Raw genomic sequence first — 23,601 nt, 5'->3', positions numbered from 1 at the left:
AGAGGACCTTAAAGCCCACCCAGTCCCAACCCCCTGCCACGGGCAGGGACACCTTCCACCAGACCAGGTTGCTCCTGAGACGCCCCGAGCGGACCCCCCGCCCCGAGGAGGCCGTGGCCGGGCGCCGGGGTTACCTTCAGCTGGGACTTGTCCCCGATGATGTAGAGCGAGGCGCGGTGCTGGCGCAGGAAGCTGGCCTCGGCGGGGCTGCCGTTGTGCTGCGCGCCCAGCAGGTCCTTCCCGGCCAGGCGCGAGCCGATCTCCATGTTGAGGGCGTAGCTGCTCATGCGCCCGCTGCCGCGGATGCTGCCCCACTTGCCTGCGAGACAGCCGGCCGTGAGGCTGGGGGGGACGCGGCCAGCTCGTGGGCTGCGCCGGTGGCCACGTCCCCCCGAGCCGGGCTGGCACCGGGGCGAGCAGCTGGAGCTGCTGCCACCCCACCACAGCCCTGCGAGCACATGCTGGGGAGGTGCTGGGAACCAGGTTTGCTTTGGCTCCTTCTCCTTGCTGGGTGCTGCAGGATGTCCTGCCTGGTGGATATGGGCACCCTGGCAGCTCTGCACCCCATCACCTGCGCAGCCACCCCCTTCCCTGCCAGCTAGCCCCCGTCCCTGGCCACCACCACCACCACCCAAGCACCAGCAGATGCGCAAGGAGCCTAAAGCAAACCTGAGAGGAGGCTGCGGGATCCGCCGGGGACAGGCTCGGTACTTACCGCGGGCACCACGAGCTGGACCCCGGCCAGCGACATGCTGGGGGCAGGCGTTAGTGGGTGGAGGTGGGGTGTTACCGGGGCATTAGTGGTGTGAAGGGTGGGAGTGCGTGTGGGGGGGTCAGTCGGTGAGGTTAGCACCCGGGCGGGGGTTAGGGCGCCCGGCGGTACCGTACCTCGGGGCGACTCGCGGCCCTTCGCCGACACGCACTTGGGGGTGGACAGAGTGATGACCCTAGCTCTGTGACCGAGCCCTGGGGGCACAGGACGAAAGCCACCTCAGCGAGGGCACCGCGGCGAGGCCGACCCCACGCTCCCCCCCCCCGGGCGAGAAGAGGCGCCCGGGGACTCAGACGGAGCGATGGGTGGGATGAAGGCGATGGCTCCGGGGTGCTGCGGCACGTCCCTCCCTCCCTCCCTGCAGCTGCCCCACGGCACAGAGCTCCGGGGGGGCAAAGGGGAAGCAGCTACTCTAGAGGAGCTGCCCCGAGGCAGGGGCCTTGGCGAGGCCCCCCCCGAGGCAGCGTTCCCTCGCACGTCCTCACCTCCGCGGCTAACAGTACCGGGCCCATCGTCCTTCCCTCCCATCACCTGCTTCATGAGCGATCCCAGCTTAGGCTGCCTCTTGTCGGAGAAATCTGCAGCACCAACAAAACGTCAGCTCTCGGGCCTCGCCGCGCTGCCCCACAGGGGCCCTCCCGCCTCGCCTCCCCCCACGGGGAAGGGGCCGGAGAGGGAAAGCGGCAGCAAGCAGGAGCGCCCGGAGCCTCCCAGCAAAAAGGCACCTGGTGCAGCAGCACGAGCCCGGGCTCGGCCCTCCCGCAGCCTCACAGGACCCCCAGGCCCTGCCGCAGCCTGGCAGCCCCCTGCTCTGCGGCTCCTCGCCACCACACCAGGTCACTCCTCTGTCCCCCCCGCCGCCGGTCTGACCCTCCCTCCTTCAGCCACGGCTCCAGGCACGTCCCCCCACACCAGGGGAGAGGCCTCGGAGGGGCTTCCAGCACGTCCTCTCCTCCCCGGGGTACAGGGAGCCCCGGGCTGGGCTCCCCCACGGTCCCGCTGGCCCCTGTCACCTCTGCAGCAATGATGGGGGGGATGATGGGGACAGAGGATGAATGATGGAGCACGGCAGAGCTCTGGCTGCTCGGACAGCGAGGGAGGCAGAGACTTACCGAGGCTTCCCATGGGTGCAGACGCCCCGAGACCTTGGCTAGCGGGGTCTGTCCCCAGACAGCCCCCGCATCCCAGCACAGCCTCCCAGTGCTCGCAGGTCCAGGGCTACTGGGTTTCCCAAAACCCATCCCCACCACGAGCCACGGAGGGCACTGGGAGCTCTGGGAGGCCCCGGAGAGCAGCTCACCCGGCTTGCCCAGGCACTGGCACGACCCACGGTCGGGCCCCACGGGCACGAGCCCTCCTGCGCCCCCGCAGCCCCTCACCTGAGCTGCTCATGTGGGCAGAGGTGAAGCCGCTGAGCGTGTTGCGGCCGCCGGCGTCGGCGTAGTGCGGCATGGAGTTGATGACGGCCTGCAGGTACTTCTCCTGCTCCAGGCTGGTGGAGTCGGTCGGCGAGGGGCCTGGGGGAGAGCCACGGGCATCACCACTCTGCCACGGGCAGGAGACCCGGGGAGGGGGCTGTCTGCTGCCCAGGGGGGGACGGGCACCTGCGGTGGGAGCGTTCTGGGACTTGAAGAGGCCGACGACGCCCTTGCCGTGGAGCCCCCCCGAGCGCAGCAGCACGGCCTTGGTGCGGGAGTTGCGCCAGCACACGACGGGGAAGCGGTTCTGCCGGTAGCAGCGGGAGATGCGCTGGATCGTGTTGTCCTGGATGCTCTGCGGCACGATGAGCAGCCCGGGGTAACTGCGGGAGGGAGCGGAGGCGCTGCGGAGCCCGGCGGGGCACAGCGGAGCCCACCCGCAGCACCCCCAAACCGGGACAGACCCCCCCGTTGGCCTCTCATGGAAACACAGAACCGTTTGGGTTGGGAAGGAGCTTTAAGATCGAGTCCAACATTAACCCAGTGGCCAAGGCCACCACTAACCATGTCCCTCAGCACCACATCTACGCGGCTTTTAAATCCCCCCAGGGATGGGGACTCCACCACTGCCCTGGGCAGCCTGTGCCAGTGCTTGACAACCCTTTCAGTGAAGAAATTGTCCCTGATCTCCAATCTAAACCTCCCCTGGGGCAACTTGAGGCCAGTTCCTCTCGTCCTGTCACTTGTTACCTGGGAGAAGAGACCGACCCCCCCCCTCGCTGCACCCTCCTTTCAGGCAGTTGTAGAGAGCGAGAAGGTCTCCCCTCAGCCTCCTTTTCTCCAGGCTAAACCCCCCCAGGTCCCTCAGCCGCTCCCCATCACACTTGTGCTCCAGACCCTTCCCCAGCCCCGTTGCCCTTCTCTGGACTCGCTCCAGCACCTCAAGGTCTTTCTTGTCGTGAGGGGCCCAAAACTGCACCCAGGATTTGAGGTGCGGCCTCACCAGTGCCGAGCACATGGGGACGATCCCTGCCCTGGTCCTGCTGGCCACACTAGTGCTGATACAAGCCAGGATGCTGGTGGCCTTCTTGGCCACCTGGGCACGACGCTGGCTCATATCCAGCCGCCATCGACCAACACCCCCAGGGCCTTTCCCCCAGGCACTTTCCAGCCACTCTCCCCCAGCACATAGCGCTGCGGGGGGCTGTTGTGCCCCAAGGGCAGGACCCGGCACTTGGCCTGGTTGACCCTCACACAGTGGCCTCGGCCCATCGATCCAACCTGTCCAGACCCCTCTGCAGACCCTTCCTGCCCTCCAGCAGATCAATGCTCCCACCCAGCTTGGGGTCATCTGCGAATTCACTGAGGGAGCACTCGATCCCCTCATCCAGATCATTGATAAAGATATTGAACAGAATCGACCCCAACACTGAGCCCTGGGGAACACCACTGGTGACCGGCCACCAACTGTCACAGAATCCCGCAATCAGTGAGGTTGGAAGAGCCCTCTGGGCTCATCGAGTCCAACCATTGCCCTGACACCACCATGGCAACTAGACCAGGGCACTAAGTGCCATGGCCAGGCTTTTCTTAAACCCCTCCACAGATGGGGACTCCACCACCTCCCTGGGCAGCCCCTTCCAATGCCTAATGACCCTTGCTGAGAAGAAATGCTTCCTCATGTCCAACCTGACCCTCCCCTGGCCAAGCTTGAGGCTGTGTCCTCTTGTCCTGTCGCTGGTTGCCCGGGAGAAGAGGCCGACTCCCACCCCGCTCCAACCTCCCTTCAGGTAGTTGTAGACTGCACTAAGGTCACCTCTGAGCCTCCTCTTCTCCAGGCTAAACAACCCCAGTCCCTGCAACTCCCCTGCCCCCGTGGACCCCCGTCCCCAGCCGCGGCCCCGCTGAGGCTCACCCACCTCCGGCAAATGGCGTACATGCGGTTCACGGTGGAGATGCGGAAGGGCTCGTTCTTGGAGCGGGTGAGGCTGCTGCTGAGGGTGCCCAGCCCCAGCCGCTGGTAGTCACGGCAGCAGGCTCGTTCCACCAGGTGGTTGATGGTCATCTTGTCCGAAGGTTTGATGGTGGTGGTGGGGGTCAAAGTGCTTCTGTCCATCTCTTCAGACACTGTGGGGACAACGGGGAGTCTGGGGCCACCCTCGGCACAGACCCAGCGTCCCACGTGCAGCTGGAGGAGACGGCTGGGCTGGAGGCATCTCCCAGCCGAGCAGAGATGGGACAGGGCAGGAGATCCCTCCCACCACCTTCACCTGGAACGGGAGAGCTCAGCTGCCCCGTCCCAAGGGCTGGGCGCTGGGCTCTGGGGCGAGAGCCCTTCCTTGTGAGCTTAAAAGCCCAAAGAAAAGCCAGCTGCCTGGGTACCGATGTTACAGCAGATTTCTTTGGTGCCTTCACAACGATTGATACCGGCGAGAGATGAGGAACGGCCCAACACCGATGCGTCACAGAACCCCAGAATCAATGAGGCTGGAAGAGCCCTCTGGGCTCATCGAGTCCAACCATTGCCCTGACACCACCATGGCAACTAGACCAGGGCACTAAGTGCCATGGCCAGGCTTTTCTTAAACCCCTCCAGAGATGGTGACTCCACCACCTCCCTGGGCAGCCCAAATCAGTCACGTCCAGTGTGATGGACCAGCCCCACGCACGGCAGGAGGGACTGGCCCCCGCAGACACCGCTCCCCACTGAAGCCCTAACCCCCACCCACGTCTCCCCTGACAGGTCTTCCCACCTGGGAGGGCTGTGACCTTCAACGCAGGGGACTCCTGTCCCTTCCAGTCCTTCGCTACCCTCAAACCAGCCAAGCTCTGCTCACGTCTCACCTAACCTGCCTTGCTGCAGCTGAAACCTGGGGTTTTTCACCCGAGGAGCTGAGGCCACAGACCAAAGAACTTCCTCCTCTCCGCAGGGCTCACTGGGTATTGGAAGCACATGGAGCTGCTGACTGGCCACCACCAGCAGACAAGAGCTGGTGGACCATGGAGAACTGGGAGAGGCGACCATGGTGGCAATCCCAGCACCAGGGAAGCTCCCGTGCCTCCTCCCCGGCCAAGGGATGGCCGAGGCCTCTCCCAGCTGGAATATGCTCCCGCTCCAGCGCACGCGCCGCTCCCCACGGCCTCCCTCCCCTGCCCGGGGTGCTCCCAACCTGAGATCTCATCCTCGTTGTCCTCGGGGAAGTGCTGGCTGCTCCGCTGCTCCCACGCGGGCGGCGTGTACTTCTTGCGCGTCACGTACTGGCGGCCGATCGTTTTCTTGGCGTTTTTCACCAGGTTTTTGGAGAGTGTCCTGGAACCAGAGCAGAGGTTGAGGCCGGCTGATACCACCCCCAGAAGGTGCACGGCCAGAGCCCGGCGCGGCCAGAGGAGCAGCTGGGGAGGGTCAGAGACACCAACCCTCCGTCACACCGAGAGCGAAGCAGAGACAGGAGCATCCCTCACCACCGGCTACAGGCGCGGGGTCCAAGTCACTGTCACCACCGGAGGGGAGATGGCACCTGCCAGCTCCCTGGCACGGAGGAGCTGGTTGCTTGGGGTGGGAGGGCACCGAGCCAGAGCCTACAGCACTTCCCTTCCCTGGGGGGGCCTGGGGAGGCCTGACGGGGCAGCCAGGCTGAGCAGACGCCCCAGCCTCCCGACCCGAGGGGACGCCAGCCTTGTCCCGGGCTCTAACGCCATCACCTCCACGTGGGGGCTGCCACAGGCAGCGAGCTGGCTCGTCCCCGGAGGAGGTGGGCTCCAGCTCAAGGCAGGGGCCAGGGGACCCACCGCAGGGACGTCGCCAGCCCAGCCTGGCCACAGGGCTGCTCCTCCTGGGCAGAGGGCAGGCAGCTGGCGGGAGGTGACCCGCTTGATGCCACGTAAGGGACAGGGAGAGCGTGGCCAGGCTCCCGAGGGCAGCCCGGGGAGAGCAGGGAAGGGAGACCTGCCAGAACCCACGGGGGGTTAGGCTGCGTGGTCAGAACGGGCTCGGCACGACGGAGCTCCTGAGGGCAGGAAGGGCTGCCCACACGCTGGACCCGGCGCTCAGCATCACCTCGGTGAGCCCCGCGGCTCAGCAGGGAACAGACTGAGGAGACATGGGGTGTACGTCAGCCAGGGAAGGGGCCATGTCCAGCCCGGGATAACAGCTACGCTGATGCAAAGACTCCTAGAAATTCACCTTACCAGGGTGGGGGCCAACGTGAGCCTGGGAGCGGCCTTGGGAGGGCAAAGCAGATGGGGAGGGGACCCAACTGCTGCCCGCGTTTACCAGGGGAGGGAAAGCCTTGGGAGCGAGGAGTAACGCTGTCCTGAGAACAGGTACGGGGCCAGGAAGGAGAGGAGGAAGATCTGCAGATAGTGGGGGCCACTGGGAGCAGATCTGGGGGGGACAAAGCAGATCTCGCAAGGTCACAGACTTTGGAGAGCACGCCCAGGCCTGGAGCAGGGCTGGAGAGGTCTCTGGGGGTTGGTGGCACAGGCACAGCTCCCTCGGCACATCCTGGGATCCACCAAAGTGCCACGGAGCACCAGGATGAGCGACCACCCGCCTCGGGGCTGTGACGGTGACAGTGTGCACCCCAAACCTGACCGGGCAGGAAAAGGGCAGCCCCCAAGTGACAAGCCCACAGCCCAGGTCGCATGCAGAGCAGGTGAGAAGAAACCCTGGGAGCAGTGAAGGCTGCAGCCTGAGCCAATGCCACCTCGCAAGCTCCCGCCCAGGGTGAAGGCATCTTACGTGGTTGAATGGCCAAGGTGCCCGAGGGACATGACCCCCACTGTCAGGCCCTGGAACATATCGGTCACCTGCTGGGAGCTGAGTCACAAACACACGGGAGAGACGCTTAGACTGAGGGGCACAGCAAGCACGAACGCAGCAGCAACCAGCCCCCAGCGCGACAGCACGGACAACCTCGCCCTGAGGAGGGCCTGGCCGCCGGGCAGCACCACGCAGAGCATCGCCCCGGCCCCCGGCACAGCGCAGCCCGCTCGTCCCGCTGAACCTCCCCCGGGAGATGCCTCCTCGGGTGTTTAGCCTGGAGAGGAGGAGGCTCAGAGGTGACCTTAGTGCAGTCTACAACTACCTGAAGGGAGGTTGTAGTGAAGTGGGAGTCGGCCTCTTCTCCCAGGCAACCAGCGCTAGGACAAGAGGACACAGCCTCAAGCTTGGCCAGGGGAGGGTCAGGTTGGACATGAGGAAGCATTTCTTCTCAGCAAGGGTCATTAGCCATTGGAAGGGGCTGCCCAGGGAGGTGGTGGAGTGCCCATCTCTGGAGGGGTTTCAGAAAAGCCTGGCCATGGCACTTAGTGCCCTGGTCTAGTTGCCATGGTGGTGTCAGGGCAATGGTTGGACTCGATGATCCCAGAGGGCTCTTCCAACCTGGTTGATTCTGAGATTCTGTGGGGCTTGCGCTGTTTCAGCCTGGGCAATAGGGCAGGGAACACCACTGAAGCAAACACCCCGCACGAGGCTGGGAGATGGCTGATGGGCACGCAGCACGTCCCCTCCCAAAGCACCTCGAATCCTGGGTGCAGTTTTGGGCCCCTCACCACAAGAAAGACCTTGAGGTGCTGGAGCAAGTCTAGAGAAGGGCAACGGGGCTGGGGAAGGGTCTGGAGCACAAGTGTGATGGGAGCAGCTGAGGGACCTGGGGGGGTTTAGCCTGGAGAAAAGGAGGCTGAGGGGAGACCTTCTCGCTCTCTACAACTGCCTGAAAGGAGGGTGGAGCGAGGGGGGTCGGTCTCTTCTCCCAGGTAACAAGTGACAGGACAAGAGGAACCGGCCTCAAGTTGCCCCAGGGGAGGTTTAGATTGGAGATCAGGGACAATTTCTTCATGGAAAGGGTTGTCAAGCGCTGGCACAGGCTGCCCAGGGCAGTGGTGGAGTCCCCATCCCTGGGGGATTTAAAAGCCGTGTAGATGTGGTGCTGAGGGCCATGGGTTAGTGGTGGCCTTGGCAGTGCTGGGTTAACAGTTGGACTCGATGGTCTTAAAGGTCCTTCCCAACCCAAACGACTCTGGGATTCTGTGACAAGTGGAGATCCCGCGCAAGGAGAGGTCTGAGCGAGGCTGGCTCAGGGACCCCGAGCTCCAGCTCAGGAGCCTGTGCCCCAGCTCTTCTCGAGTGACCCCTGCTCAGCGGGGTCTGATGGGTGGGCTGGAGGAGGGAGCGGAGGAGCCCTGCGGTGCCCCAAAGGGTCAAGCACACCCCAAATGCTGGTGTCCCCACGGCACGAGTACCTGAGCGAGGGGTTCTTCTCCTTGGCCTTGGGCTGCATGGCTTGCTTGGGCGACTGGCCCACGGTGAAGGCGAAGGTGCCGCGCACGTGCTGGGGGTAGCGCAGCTTGTGCAGGTGCTTCCTGAAGATCTCGGCGCTGTCTGAAGCCACCTCCTCATCGAAGGCGATCTTCAGCAACTGCGGGGACAGCAGAGAGCAGGAGGACGGTCACGGCGTGGTCAACATGGCTGGGCTCTTCCCACTGGGGCAGGGGACTGGGAAGGGCTCTTCCCACCACACAGGGCAGAGCTCAGGGCCCAGTTGGGAGCAGGGACAGCAAGGGGCACAAGCCAGGCTGGGAGGCTGCCCTGTCCGTCCCTCCATGCCAGTCCCTCTGTCCCATACCCGTACCCAGTGCCACTGCCCCTGTGATGTCCCCAGTGCCCGGCCACCGTGGCTCTGAGCACGCGAGGTGGGCAGGGAGGAGCAGACTGTGTTTTAGGTGCTCTGCTCCCAGCATTGCTCCACCTCCACAAGATGTAAAATGCTGGGTAACTACTTGTGTTGTGACATCTCTCCCTGCTGCATTTCTCTCCCCCAAGACCTGCCTGGTGCCGTGTGTGGATGTCTCACACCTCCTCAGGGCTCCAGCAGCCACCGGAGCAGTTGGAAAGGAGCCCCAAGCTAAAGAGCAAGAAGCTGCTCCTGTGTACAACAGGACAGTGACTGGAGACAGGCTGAGAGAGCTGGGGCTGTTCAGCCTGGAGAAGAGAAGGCTCCGGGGAGACCTTCTAGCACCTTCCAGTGCCTGAAGGGGCTACAGGAAAGCTGGAGAGGGGCTTTTGACAAGGGCATGGAGTGAGAGGACGAGGGGGAACGGTTTTAAACTGCAAGAGGGGAGATTGAGATGAGATATGAGGGAGAAATTCTTTGCTGTGAGGGTGGTGAGAGCCTGGCCCAGGTTGCCCAGAGCAGCTGTGGCTGCCCCCTCCCTGGCAGTGTTCAAGGCCAGGTTGGATGGGGCTGGGAGCAACCTGGTCTGGTGGAAGGTGTCCCTGCCCGTGGCAGGGGGTTGGGACTGGATGGGCTTTAAGGTCCCTTCCAACCCAAACCAGTCTGTGAGTCCATGGACCACAGCCTACTCCTTCCTCTGCAAGGGGACCTCCAGCTCAGTCCCCTCAGCTACACCATCACCTGCTCCCAAGGCTGGCTTTGGTCCCTCAGGAAAACAACCCCCAAACCATGTCAGCCTGGGTAGTGCCTTGTCCCAGGGGATGGTGCCAGCCATGGCCACACACCTGCTGGGTCCCACCAGCAACGAGCTCCTCAGCAGAGACCCTGCAATGCAAAGGAGCAGCCCACAGCCCCAGGAGGTCTCACCTGGAATGTGCACGAGCGCAGCTGCAAGCCCTCCTGGATGAACTGATCCACCTGGGCCTGGATATTGATCTTCTTCTCTTTGGTCAGCGAGGCAATGGGGAAGGACCGGATCACCACCTGCTCCCCCACTGGGCAGAAGCATGGGAACAGGTTAACCACATCCTGCTGCCTCAGCCCCACACAAGGCCAGGCCATGCTGGACCCCCCTTGGTGGCCATCACCAGCAGGATAAAGTGGCCAGAAACAGGCCAGACATCCTACAGCCAGCCCATGGCAACTTGTAGATGATATCTAGGATGGGCATGAGTAATTGATCACCTACCAAAGGTGGAGAGCAAGAGCAACCACCCAGAGCACTGGGAGCAACCACTAAGCTTGTGGTGGTTGCAGCAGCACCCAGGAATGCCCAGTGTTGGCTGGTCCCTCACCCAAGGCAGCCACCTGAGGCCCTTCTCAGCAGCTCCTGCAGCAAGGTGAGCTGCAGCCACTGCTCCAGGAGAGCTACCGGCCACCTCCTCCCCAGCCCATGAAGACAGAAGACGTGGTGCACACCAGAGCCTTACCCAGAGGGTCCGTGGGAGTGCCTTTGAAGATGATGCGGTAGGTGGTGAGGAAGATGGCTCCTTCTGCAGGCAGGAGAGGTGGACCACCGATATTCCCTCCAGCAGCTTCTTCCCGTCCATCAGGCATGAGGTACACGCGGAGCCCTTCCATCACACACTCCTCACCCACCAACAGGTTGGGGCGCAGCAGCTTTGGCTACGGGGATGTAGGATAGGAAGTTCAGGCCCACGCAGGCGGCGGAAGGGGACGTGCCACCACCTTCCCCCCACCACAGCAGGCCAGGTCCGTACCTTCTGGATGGGAGGAAGCCTCTTGCTCTCCCTGTGCACGGCATCCAGCGTCTCTATGTGCATCTGCACAATATCTGCGAGCAAACACGAAGCCAAAGATCATGAGCGAAGTCCTGCCTGACGCACCAACCCACCCCACAGCACCCCGTGTGCCTTCTCCTGGCCTTCCCACTGCTTCTTCCAGACCCATCTCCTGAGCAGACCCCCCAGCTCACCCCGAAGGCTCCCCAGCGGGCTCACACAGCTGCCCACTCCCCAGCGCTGCTGCAGCACGTCTTACCAGGGATCATGACGTGCAGCCCCTTGAGGTGCTCGTTGGTGACTCCACTCTCCGTGCAGACTTTGTCCACGAAGCGGTTGATGAATCGCACCACGTAGTTGGCCACGTCGGAGCTCTCGGCATCCTCAAAGCCACTTTCTGTGTCGTAGCTCTCAGCCACGCTGCCAGCGATGCTGCCGTACAAGAGTAGGGAAGAGTTACCCCAGAACGGCTCTCCTATGCTGGAACCCACACCAGGCAGAGCCCAGGGGAGCTTCCATCCTTGATATGAACCCAGGGGAGCTTCCACTCTTGATATGAACCCAGGGGAGCTTCCACGCTTGATATGAACCCAGGGGAGCTTCCACCCTTGATATGAACCCAGGGGAGCTTCCACGCTCGGTATGAACCCAGGGGAGCTTCCACCCTTGATATGAACCCAGGGGAGCTTCCACCCTTGATATGAACCCAGGGGAGCTTCCACTCTTGATAGGAACCCAGGAGAGCTTCCACGCTTGACATGAACCCAGGGGAGCTTCCACGCTTGATATGAACCCAGGAGAGCTTCCACTCTGGATATGAGCCCAGGGGAGCTTCCACGCTTGATATGAACCCAGGAGAGCTTCCACCCTTGATATGAACCCAGGGGAGCTTCCACCCTTCATATGAACCCAGGGGAGCTTCCACCCTTCATATGAACCCAGGGGAGCTTCCACCCTTCATATGAACCCAGGGGAGCTTCCACGCTTGATATGAACCCAGGGGAGCTTCCACCCTGGATATGAACCCAGGGGAGCTTCCACCCTTCATATGAACCCAGGGGAGCTTCCACTCTTGATAGGAACCCAGGGGAGCTTCCACACTTGATATGGACCCAGGGGAGCTTCCACGCTTGATATGAACCCAGGAGAGCTTCCACGCTTGGTATGAACCCAGGAGAGCTTCCACGCTTGATATGAACCCAGGGGAGCTTCCACGCTTGATATGAACCCAGGAGAGCTTCCACCCTTGATATGAATCCAGGAGAGCTTCCACGCTTGGTATGAACCCAGGAGAGCTTCCACCCTTGATATGAACCCAGGGGAGCTTCCACGCTTGATATGAACCCAGGGGGGCTTCCACCCTGGATATGAACCCAGGGGAGCTTCCACGCTTGATATGAACCCAGGAGAGCTTCCACCCTTGATATGAACCCAGGAGAGCTTCCACCCTTGATATGAATCCAGGAGAGCTTCCACGCTTGATATGAACCCAGGAGAGCTTCCACACTTGGTATGAACCCAGGGGGGCTTCCATGCTTGATATGAACCCAGGAGAGCTTCCACCCTTGATATGAACCCAGGAGAGCTTCCACCCTTGATATGAACCCAGGGGACCTTCCACTCTGGATATGAACCCAGGGGAGCTTCCACCCTTCATATGAACCCAGGGAAGCTTCCACCCTTGATATGAACCCAGGGGAGCTTCCACTCTTGATAGGAACCCAGGAGAGCTTCCACGCTTGATATGAACCCAGGGGAGCTTCCACTCTTGATATGAACCCAGGGGAGCTTCCACTCTTGATAGGAACCCAGGAGAGCTTCCACGCTTGACATGAACCCAGGAGAGCTTCCACCCTTGATATGAACCCAGGGGAGCTTCCACGCTTGGTATGAACCCAGGGGAGCTTCCACCCTTGATATGAACCCAGGGGAGCTTCCATGCTGGATATGAACCCAGGAGAGCTTCCATGCTTGGTATGAACCCAGGGGAGCTTCCACCCTTGGTATGAACCCAGGGGAGCTTCCACCCTTGGTATGAACCCAGGGGAGCTTCCACCCTTGGTATGAACCCAGGGGAGCTTCCACCCTTGATATGAACCCAGGGGAGCTTCCACCCTTGATATGAAACACCCCTGGGCACTGCAACCTGCATCAATCCTGAGGGCAGCTGAATGACGCAGATGCCCCAGGTCCTGGCCCAAGGAGCTCCCACCCCAGTTCAGGTTGCCCCGCTCTCCCTGCAGCTTGCCAGCCCTGCTCACCTGTTGGTGACGAAGCTGTTGCTGACACTCTCCACGTCGCCCAGCCCGGAGCTGCGTAGCAGGCGGTTCTTGCTGGTGTCCAGAGGCAGGAGCAGGTAGCTCATGCGGTTGGCGTAGTGGATGGCCTGGCTGAAGACCGTGCTCTCCTCCTTCTGGATCAGCTCCTGCTGTTTCTCTCGGCTCATGGTGGGCCAGAGCCTCAGCTGCTCCGATGCTATCTCCAGGGCAGACTTGGCTTCCTGTGGCCCCTCTGTGCTCTCCTGAAGGAGTTGGAAGGAGTTGTCAGGTGTCTGCACGGACAGGAGACCTGCCAGCCTTCACCCCACTGCTCCCCCAGGAACCTCCCAGAACCAGGCTGCAGCCCCTCGGGCTGGTTCAGGATCCTGAGCAGCCCGTGGACCCTGGGGGAGAGCTGCTCCTGTGTTGTCACCTCCTCACCTCATCCGTGTGGTTCTCCTCGTTGCTGTCCAGGTACAAGGCTCGGATGTGGTTCTGCACGTCGCAGTAGAACATGGCCTCCCAGAACTGGATGTTGGTCCACACCACGTGCTCCTGCACGCAGCTGTAGGCGAACTGCGTGATGCCCGGGCTCAGTTTCTGAGGAAGCAGAAGGTGGAAGAGAGTTTCATACGGATGTGGCCTTTGTGCCCAGCTCCCCTCTGCAGGTAATCCTCGCTCTAGCCTGGTGCTGGGAAAGGCAACGTACCCTTGGGCTGGCAGGAGGGACACCAGCTCCTCCCAGCATTCACAGAATCGTTTTGATTGGAAAGGACCTTTAAGATCATCGAGTCCAACCATTAACCCAGCACTGCCAAGGCCACCACTCAACAAACCACTAAAACTCCTTGCAAACCCCTCTCAGATATACATAAGAAGGACACGGAGCTGTTGGGGTGAGTCCAGAGGAGGCCACGGAGATGCTCAGAGGGCTGGAGCCCCTCTGCTCTGGAGACAGGCTGAGAGAGCTGGGGCTGTTCAGCCTGGAGAAGAGAAGGCTCCGGGGAGACCTTCTAGCACCTTCCAATGCCTGAAGGGGCTACAGGAAAGCGGGAGAGGGGCTTTTGACAAGGGCATGGAGTGACAGGACGAGGGGGAATGGTTTTAAACTGCAAGAGGGGAGATTGAGATGAGATCTGAGGAAGAAATTCTTTGCTGTGAGGGTGGTGAGAGCCTGGCCCAGGTTGCCCAGAGCAGCTGTGGCTGCCCCCTCCCTGGCAGTGTTCAAGGGCAGGTTGGATGGGGCTGGGAGCAACCTGGTCTGGTGGAAGGTGTCCCTGCCCGTGGCAGGGGGTTGGGACTGGATGGGCTTTAAGGTCCCTTCCCACCCAAACCATCCTGGGATTCTGTGATTCCATATGCCCAGCACCCACCCAGAGCCCCACAGCCCCTCACGCCACAGACGCTTTGGGGAGGCACAATCCCATCTCAGCCCAGCCCAGCGCAGCGAGGGGACAACCTGCCCTGGCTCAGCCCCTCAGCCCACCAGCCTCCGCGGCCCCCGAGGCGCTGCGAAAGCTGCCCAGGGGCTCTGCAGGGACTCACTCGGCAGAAGGCGGTGACCAGCGGCAGGAGGGCGGCTGCGATCCCGTGCTCGTCCATGGCCGTGCAGTCCTGGGAAGAGAGCGGAGGTTACAAGGGGATTCACCACAAGACCCCCACACCCACCCCGGGGAGGGACAAGCTCCCTCCCCAGAGCCACGCTCTGCCCGGCCCTCTCCTACCTGCAAGCAGCAGTTCATCATGCGGATTATGAAATCGAACTGCTGGTGGTCCAGCACCGCCCGGTTCTGCTGCACGTGCAGGTTCAGCTCCTGGGTGAGGCAGTGCCGGGCCGCCCGGCCCTTCATGGCACGCAGCACGGCGGGGAAGAGCTGCAGGGGGAGGGAGAGGTGATGGAGCAGAAGGACAGGGACCAGCAGAGCTCTGGTCAGGCCGAGGAGCTGCAGGAGGGGCTCCACGTTCTGGCAGCGCTGGGTGACACCGGGGTGGGCACACACAGCTCATCCCACGTGGAGGCAAAGCGGAGCAAAGCCCCACGCCGGGGCACAGACCCCACTCAGCAAGGCCAGGGAGGACCCCAGCCCCGGGAAGACCCTGCTCAGCAAGGCCAGGGAGGACCCCAGCCCTGGGAAGACCCTGCTCAGCAAGGCCAGGGAGGACCCCAGCCCTGGGAAGACCCTGCTCAGCAAGGCCACGGTGGACCCCAGCCCCAGGAGGGCCCCACTCAGCAAGGCCAGGGAGGACCCCAATCCCAGGAAGACCCCGCTCAGCAAAGCCAGGGAGGACCCCAGCCCCGTTAACTCCACGGGACAGAGCCCGGGGGGCACCGGGAGATGCAGAAATAGCACCGAGCTGGTGCAGTGGAGCCACCAGCCCAGGGACACAAGGAGGAGGAACAGCGCTGAGCGGGGAACAGGGGAGCAGAGATGGGAACTGTGGTCAGCAGAGATGGGGACACAGGCAGGGAATGTCCTCTCCAGCCTTCCATGGAGGAGAGGCAGAGCCACCGCCCCGCTCCTTCCCTCAACCACCGGCTCCTCCGGAGCCCCCCTCACCTTTTTGGCTTCTAACATCTTGTTCTCAAAGACGTAGGAGATGCAGTTCCTGACCACCTCCAGGCGCCGGGCGCTGTTGGCCAGGGCGTTGCCGTTGCGCTCCAGGATGGCAGCTGGGGAGACAATCGCCTGTTAGTTCCATCAGGGCAGGACTTTCACCCTTGGGTGGGGAGGGACGGGTGCTCCCTCCCCTGCTCCTCGGGCTCTAGGCTCCAAGAGCTCACGCTGGAAGAATACTATGGGGTCTTCAGGCGTCCCCTCGTGCTGGCTGACAGACTCCAGGGAGCTCTGAGCAGCCCAAGGGGCAGAAGATAACGGGGACAGCGCTGCTGCTCCTCCACTTTGCTCCCACAGGACCCTCCGACATGGCGTAGGGTGAGAAGGAGCCACCAACGCTGTGGTAAAGCTTGGTCGCCCTCCTCTGGACTCACTCCAGCACCTCAACATCTTTCTTGAAGTGTGTGGAGTTGTTGTGGCCCAAGTGTCAGACCCGGCACTTGTTCTTGTTGAACCTCACGCCGTTGGTCTCGGCCCATCAATCCAACCTGTCCAGACCCCTCTGCAGACCCTTCCTACCCTCCAGCAGATCGACACTCCCACCCAGCTTGGGGCCATCTGCACATTCCCTGAGGGTGCACTCCATCCCTACGTCTAGATCATCTATAAAGATATTGAACAGCACCCACCGATGGGGGGTCCCGATGGCACCATGCACTTCTTCTCCGCCTTCACAGCGGGAGGAGCCGTCTGCAGCTTGGCGGTGGCCTGGTCGATGATCCACTGCACCGTCCCCTCATCCAAACGGGGAAAAGGCTTCTGGTGGAGGCGCAGGTGACAGCCCTCCGTGGGCTTCTGCACCTTGTGCATGGTCACCGCGGGGTACGGGTTCTCCTGGCACAGCAGAGACAGTTTCTTTTCAGGCGTGTGGACACGACGCAGCCTCTCCCAGGGCAGGAGCCCCAGCGAGGCGTCCTTCAGCATCCTCCACTGCTCCGAGGCCACCCTCCCAGCCGGTACCTACAGCCCCCCAGGAGCGGCACCCTGCGCTCTGGTTGGAAGAGCCCTCTGGGCTCATCGAGTCCAACCATTGCCCTGACACCACCATGGCAACTAGACCAGGGCACTAAGTGCCATGCCCAGGCTTTTCTTCAACCCCTCCAGAGATGGTGACTCCACCACCTCCCTGGGCAGCCCCTTCCAATGGCTAATGACCCTTGCTGAGAAGAAATGCTTCCTCATGGCCAACCTGAACCTCCCCTGGCCAAGCTTGAGGCTGTGTCCTCTTGTCCTGTCACTGGTTGCCTGGGAGAAGAGGCCGACTCCCTCTGCGCTCCAACCTCCCTTCAGGTAGTTGTAGACTGCACTAAGGTCACCTCTGAGCCTCCTCTTCTCCAGGCTAAACACCCCCAGCTCCCTCAGCCGTTCCTCGCACGTCAGACCCTCCAGACCCTTCCCCAGCTTGGTCGCCCTCCTCTGCACTCGCTCCAACACCTCAACGTCTTTCTTGAAGTGTGGGGCCCAGAACAGGAGCCGCAAGGAGAGCTCGCTTTGGCCCTGAGCACAGCAGCAAGCAAAGCACCACTCAGGAGCTCTGTCCTGAGACAGCCGAAGGCCCCGCAGGCGCTGCTGTGCTTTCAGAAGACCTTTGCTGGCCCACTCTGGATCAGACAACAAGCGCAGCGGCCAAGGCGTGGAGCGCCTGATGCCCAGGCCACCCCAAACCAAGGAACCCCGCTCCTGGGAGCAGCTCACGCCAGGCCAGACACCTCCGGGCCCACCAGCAGACGCCCCGACAGCGTGGGCTGGGCTGGGATCACGCACCGCGAGCATCAGGTCCAGCAAGAGCTCAGGGAGGGCGGACAGACGGACCAGGGCTCCCCCCCAGGCTCCCCCTGCCCCGTTACCCCGCTCCCAGCAGCTTCCCCCCTCCAGGACTCACGTTTTTGTACAGCTTCTCCGCCAGCTCCTTGATGTGCCGCAGTATTTTCTGCTTGTTCCCCTCTTCCGCGCGCATGCGCTTCACTTCGTACGCCACGAGCTGGGAGGAGAGGAGAGGGGTGAGAGGAGGAGCTGCCTGCAGGGCAGGATCCAGCCACCCTTCCCATACCCCGGCTCCGTCCCCCGGTGCAACGCCACAGCCAGGGGGTCACAGCAGACCCCCGGCTCCGTCCCTTGAGGGGCAGGGAGAGCTGAGCACCCCAAGGACATGCGGGGCGGTTGGGCAGGGGGTGCTGCCCCCAAACTGCCCCTTACCTCATCAAACAGGTCGATGGAGCGGTACGGGGCCCCCCGCTCGGTCACGAAGCCAGCGAACGCCATGCCCTCCAGCACCTTGGTGAGGAAGTCGTCCTCCGTCAGCCCCCGCTGCCCCAGGAAGGCTGCCTGGAAGAGGGGAGAGCGAGCACCGTCACTGCCGGGGGGTCAGTCGTCCCAGCTGACGTGGCAGCATGAGTGACACCGTCACCACAGCGAAGGACAGCAATGGGACCACGCTGTCTCCTTCCTCATCTCACGTGGGTGCAGGGACAGGGCTTACACAGAATCCCAGAATCAATGAGGTTGGAAGAGCCCTCTGGGCTCATCGAGTCCAACCATTGCCCTGACACCACCATGGCAACTAGACCAGGGCACTAAGTGCCATGGCCAGGCTTTTCTTAAACCCCTCCAGAGATGGGGACTCCACCACCTCCCTGGGCAGCCCCTTCCAATGCCTAATGACCCTTGCTGAGAAGAAATGCTTCCTAATGGCCAACCTGACCCTCCCCTGGCCAAGCTTGAGGCTGTGTCCTCTTGTCCTGTCGCTGGTTGCCTGGGAGAAGAGGCCGACTCCCACCCCGCTACAACCTCCCTTCAGGTAGTTGTAGACTGCACTAAGGTCACCTCTGAGCCTCCTCTTCTCCAGCCTAAACACCCCCAGCTCCCTCAGCCGTTCCTCGTAGGTCATAAAGAATTTCCTCTTAATATCTCATCTCATTCTCCCCTCTGTCAGTTTAAAACTGTTCCCCCTCGTCCTGTCACTCCAGGCCCTTGTCAAAAGCCCCTCTCCAGCTTTCCTGTAGCCCCTTCAGGCACTGGAAGGTGCTAGAAGGTCTCCCCGCAGCCTTCTCTTCTCCAGGCTGAACAGCCCCAGCTCTCTCAGCCTGTCTCCAGAGCAGAGGGGCTCCAGCCCTCGGAGCATCTCCGTGGCCTCCTCTGGACTCGCTCCAACAGCTCCGTGTCCTTCTTCTGTTGGGCCCCAGAGCTGGACGCAGCACTGCAGGGGGGTCTCACCAGAGCGGAGCAGAGGGGCAGAATCCCCTCCCTGACCTGCTGGCCACGCTGCTGGGGATGCAGCCCAGCACACGGGTGGCTTTCTGGGCTGCCAGCGCACGGTGCCGGCTCATGGTGAGCTCCTTGTCACCCATCACCCCCAAGTCCTTCTCCTCAGGGCTGCTCTCAACCCATTCTCCGCCCAGCCTGGGTTTGTGCTTGGGATTGCCCCGACCCACGGGCAGGACCTTGCACTTGGCCTTGTTGAACTCCATGCGGTTCGCACAGGCCCAGCTCTCCAGCCTGTCCAGGTCCCTTTGGATGACAACTCCATCCTCCCTGCAGGAACACGCTCCCAGCCCCCCTTGCTGCCCAGGCCCCCAGTGCTTCCCCCCTGCTCCCCCAGGTGCTGCCTGGCCGGGCTGGCAGAGCCGAGTGCCCGCAGTGCCCACCAGCCTCTGCCCGCCTCTGCGCTCACCTTATGGAATCGGATGACGGGCTCGGGGTGGATGCGGATGATGTGCAGGCACCAGCGGTAGCCCTGCAGCAGCTGTGCAAACAAGCGGAGGAAGACGGCCCGGATCTCCTTGTCCTGCGAGGGGGGAAGGACAGCGCGGTGACAGCGCGGTCGGGCTGAGGGTGCAGACGGGCAGCTCACGGGGGCAGGAGTTTGCACCCAGTGTAGGGCCGAGGGGATCAACCCACGGGTCAGGGTCAGCGTCCGCTGAGCAGGGCAGGAAACTCAGCAGAGATTGCAGGGACAAAGGGACAGGGCAGGCTGGAGTCCCCGTGCTGCCGGCCCTTCACTGTGTCCCCGGCGCTGCGCGCAGCGGAAAAGGGAGCTCACACAGCCCCGGGTCTGCTGGAGGGCCCAAAGGGTCGGGGTCTGCCTCCAGCTCCTGCTCCAGTGCGGCGACAAACCCAGCAGCCCCTGTCCACGGGCCGGCTACTGAAAGGGCAAGGCCTGGAGCTGTGGCCTCGGTGTCACAGAATCACAGACTCACAGACTGGTTTGGGTTGGAAGGGACCTTAAAGCCCATCCAGTCCCACCCCCCTGCCACGGGCAGGGACACCTTCCACCAGACCAGGTTGCTCCCAGCCCCATCCAACCTGCCCTTGAACACTGCCAGGGAGGGGGCAGCCACAGCTGCTCTGGGCAACCTGGGCCAGGCTCTCACCACCCTCACACCAAAGAATTTCTTCCTCACATCTCATCTCAATCTCCCCTCTTGCAGTTTAAAACCATTCCCCCTCATCCTGTCACTCCATGCCCTTGTAAAAAGCCCCTCTCCAGCTTTCCTGTAGCCCCTTCAGGCACTGGAAGGTGCTAGAAGGTCTCCCCGGAGCCTTCTCTTCTCCAGGCTGAACAGCCCCAGCTCTCCCAGCCTGTCTCCAGAGCAGAGGGGCTCCAGCCCTCTGAGCATCTCCGTGGCCTCCTCTGGACTCACTCCAACAGCTCCATGTCCTGGCAGTACCGTGCTGTGCCTCAACCTCCCCAACACCCAGAGGGCAGGGAGGGCAGCCTCAGCGGGGGGCTGCCCCCTCCTCCCCGCTCCACTCACCTGCATTTTGAGAGAAGATGCAGAAATCGTCGAAGGGGGGAAGGCGAGATCTGCTACCTCCAGCTCTGGGTCCAAGACCTGCACAGACAAGGCACAAAGCGCGCTGAGCCCGGGCCCAGGGACGTCTCCGCCTTCTCAGCGTTCCCCCGAGACCCACCGCAAAGGTCCGAGGGGTTTGGAAATAAACCAACAGGCCTGGAACCAGCAGGTACCAGAATCCCAGAATCACTGAGGTTGGAAGAGCCCTCTGGGCTCATCGAGTCCAACCATTGCCCTGACACCACCATGGCAACTAGACCAGGGCACTAAGTGCCATGGCCAGGCTTTTCTTAAACCCCTCCAGAGATGGTGACTCCACCACCAGAAAACACTCTGCCATGTGAGGGAAGCCTCAGGGCCTGAGCCCTCCTCGGGATGCCCGAGGGCCCGGAGCGCAGAGCCCTGGTTCTGGCAGCGTTTGGTCCTGGCAGCGATTGTCCCGGGCGGGCTCTGCAGGGCCAGCAGCTCTGGGAACACGCCAGGACGGCTTCAGGGCCGCAGCTGCTTCCTGCCCGTGGGCTGGGAGCCAGCTGCCCGCTTCCCAGAAACCTTTGGCACAAGAACCCTCCTCCGGCACTGCCACGCACCAGAGGCCACCACGACCGGGGAAGGTCTCCTGTGACACGGCGAGCAGGACCCCCAGACACGGCCCTCTGCTCCCAGAGGAGCCCCCGCCACTCCGTTCCCAGCTCCCCGTGGACATGTGGTGTCATTCCCGAGGTGTCTGAGCCCTGCAGACGGGGAAAGGCCGCAGCACTCACCATGGAGAGGGCTTCCCGGGTCTGCTGGAGCAGAGGTTCGGGGAGCAGGGAGATGTGCACGCACTCGGGGACGTTCACCGTCCCGCCGTCCAGGTCTGCGATCACAACGTCCAGCTGGAAGCAGCAGGAGAGGCGTGAGAGGAGTTGGCAGCGGTGCCCGTCTCCTCTCCAGCTTCCATGAGCCCTCCAGCCCTCAGCAGTTATCTCCTCTCACCCACTGTCACCAAACCCAAGCGTGTGCCCATACACGAGCGAGGAAGGGACCCCATCACCCCCTGCAACGCAGGCAGCAGGGGAGGACGGCCTGGCAGGAGAGGGGCGCAGCTTGGCTCAGCAGGGACCTGCTGTGACTTTGTGGCATCAGACTCCTCGGCACCTCACAGCCCGGGTGAGGCGTCAGACACCGACCCCAGCCCGACAGAATCCCTGAATCAGTGAGGTTGGAAGAGCCCTCTGGGATCATCGAGTCCAACCACTGCCCTGACACCACCATGGCAACTAGACCAGGCCACTAAGTGCCATGGCCAGGCTTTTCTTAAACCCCTCCAGAGATGGGGACTCCACCACCTCCCTGGGCAGCCCCTTCCAATGGCTAATGACCCTTGCTGAGAAGAAATGCTTCCTCATGTCCAACCTGACCCTCCCCTGGCCAAGCTTGAGGCTGTGTCCTCTTGTCCTATCGCGAGTTGCCTGGGAGAAGAGGCCGACTCCCACTTCACTACAACCTCCCTTCAGGTAGTTGTAGACTGCACTAAGGTCACCTCTGAGCCTCCTCTTCTCCAGGCTAAACACCCCCAGCTCCCTCAGCCATCCCATGGAGGTCAAAACACAGAGACTGCCCTGCCTGACCCAAGCAGCCTGCGGCAGTGCCTTCAGAAGCCTGCACAGAAGCCTCTCTCTGTTTGGATGAGACTCGTTACACTTTGATTTAATTAACTGATGTCTGAGGTGCCAACACAGCCTCTTGGACCAGCACTGCCAACCGAGGCTCAAAACCAAACCCCAGCTGACCCCAGCCGCTCGGTGCGGGCTCTGCAGCCCGAAGCCCCAACGACACATGGCCCTGCCAGCCCAGCTTGGCTCGTGCCACACGCCTGGCTGGCAGCCCGGGCTGGCCAGCCTGGCCAAGGGGTGCTCAGCCTGCTGCCCTGGGCACCCTCAGGACAATGTTTGCTGCTCTCTGAGCCCGCTGGCACGCAAGCCCTGCGCCTTCCTCGGACCACTTCTCCTCCCGGCACAAGGGATGGGGTTCACGGCGTCTCACCAGCTCCTGCGTCTCCGACTGGAAGATGGAGTGGACTCCGATGATGAAGGGGGTTGGCGTGCTCAGGACCTCGAGGAGCTGTGCAGGCAGGATGGGCACGTACGTGAAACTGCAACCAAAAAAAAAGAGCGTCGCTGCAGCCAGGCGAGCCCTGCTCTACCCAGACACCGGCTGGTGCCCCCCACCTCCGGAGCCACGGGGTGGCTGTGTCCCCAGGAAGGCAGGCTTCCTCCTGGCACGCTCAGCCCTTCACGCAGCGCACGCCCTAGAGCTGCACAAGGTTTGTGAAGGCTCGTAGACACCGACCACGACCACTCTCTGGCCCTGGAGTTATATTGGAAGTCTGAAGGAGGGAAAGGTTTCCAGCAGAGCAATTTAACTCCCAAAGAAAGCTTTCTTTGGAGTACAAACAGCCCTTCTGCAGCCCGGGGGTATGGCAGGCCAGCGTGGAAACAGTGCGCCGGGAGCTGGCACCAACAATGGCCTGTCTATCCCGGCTGCCCTACTTGGGAGATGCACAAACAGCCCCAGCGCTGCCCAGCCTCCCCCTCCTCTGCCCAGCCTCCCCCTCCCCTGCCCAGCCTCCCCCTCCCCGGCCCGGCTCCGCGGGCCGACAGCATCCCCGGCTCCCCAGGGATGGAGGATGGATGGATGCCACCTCGCAGGACTCACTGCGGTGGCTTTGGCACCTTGACAAAAGCCCTGTATGCGCTGGCCCCTTTCTAGGGAGGGCAGCATCTGCCCCACGATTTTCTGGAAGCTTCCCAGTGCCCAGCCCTCCCCGTTCAGCGAGACGCTGCGCCCGGGGCTGGGACGGAGGGCTGCGGTGCCCCGGCGCTCTGGGCTCTGCACAGGCTGCTGTGCAGCTCAGAGAGGGGAAAGGGGATGGACTCTGGAGAGATGAGCACCTCCAGCCTCTCCCACGGGGTGATCACGCAGTGCCAGACTGTGGCCCACAGCCCCACGGGCTCGCTTGCCTCTGTCAGGAGTTGCCACAGCTAGGAACAGTGCACAGCAGCAGCTGTGCAGGATGGCCAGCACAGGGGAGGCAGGACGGCCAGCACGGGGGAGCCAGGATGGCCAGCACAGGGGAGGCAGGATGGCCAGTATGGGGGAGGCAGGATGGCCAGCACGGGGAGGCAGGATGGCCAGCATGGGGGAGGCAGGATGGCCAGTATGGGGGAGGCAGGATGGCCAGTATGGGGAGGCAGGACGGCCAGCATGGGGGAGGCAGGATGGCCAGT

General features: G+C 62.6%; 1 protein-coding gene across 4 annotated transcripts in view; it reads right to left on the bottom strand.

The window, feature by feature from the left end:
• The window catches only part of SBF1 (SET binding factor 1), a 74,317-nt gene that overhangs the window by 8,020 nt on the left and 42,696 nt on the right, over positions 1-23,601 (bottom strand). Inside the window, exons 8-31 of one of the 4 annotated variants that reach the window (XM_068401659.1) lie at positions 22,358-22,466; positions 21,094-21,207; positions 20,294-20,371; positions 19,210-19,323; positions 17,736-17,864; positions 17,422-17,520; positions 16,169-16,373; positions 15,483-15,595; positions 14,649-14,798; positions 14,470-14,538; positions 13,366-13,524; positions 12,928-13,187; positions 10,926-11,098; positions 10,646-10,719; positions 10,355-10,550; positions 9,792-9,919; positions 8,434-8,609; positions 5,361-5,500; positions 4,110-4,317; positions 2,377-2,573; positions 2,152-2,289; positions 1,258-1,350; positions 889-966; positions 135-319 (exon numbers count right to left, since the gene is read on the bottom strand). In XM_068401659.1, coding sequence (XP_068257760.1) covers positions 135-319; positions 889-966; positions 1,258-1,350; positions 2,152-2,289; positions 2,377-2,573; positions 4,110-4,317; positions 5,361-5,500; positions 8,434-8,609; positions 9,792-9,919; positions 10,355-10,550; positions 10,646-10,719; positions 10,926-11,098; positions 12,928-13,187; positions 13,366-13,524; positions 14,470-14,538; positions 14,649-14,798; positions 15,483-15,595; positions 16,169-16,373; positions 17,422-17,520; positions 17,736-17,864; positions 19,210-19,323; positions 20,294-20,371; positions 21,094-21,207; positions 22,358-22,466 — 3,385 coding nt within the window. The remainder of the gene's footprint in view (positions 1-134; positions 320-888; positions 967-1,257; positions 1,351-2,151; positions 2,290-2,376; positions 2,574-4,109; positions 4,318-5,360; positions 5,501-8,433; positions 8,610-9,791; positions 9,920-10,354; positions 10,551-10,645; positions 10,720-10,925; positions 11,099-12,927; positions 13,188-13,365; positions 13,525-14,469; positions 14,539-14,648; positions 14,799-15,482; positions 15,596-16,168; positions 16,374-17,421; positions 17,521-17,735; positions 17,865-19,209; positions 19,324-20,293; positions 20,372-21,093; positions 21,208-22,357; positions 22,467-23,601) is intronic. The other 3 variants (XM_068401660.1, XM_068401661.1, XM_068401662.1) reach the window with 3 other exon arrangements.

The sequence above is a fragment of the Nyctibius grandis genome, chromosome 5 (assembly GCF_013368605.1).
Source record: "Nyctibius grandis isolate bNycGra1 chromosome 5, bNycGra1.pri, whole genome shotgun sequence".
Taxonomy (NCBI): domain Eukaryota; kingdom Metazoa; phylum Chordata; class Aves; order Nyctibiiformes; family Nyctibiidae; genus Nyctibius; species Nyctibius grandis.
Note: the sequence above shows the minus strand (reverse complement) of the source record. Positions and strands in the feature narration are given on the sequence as shown.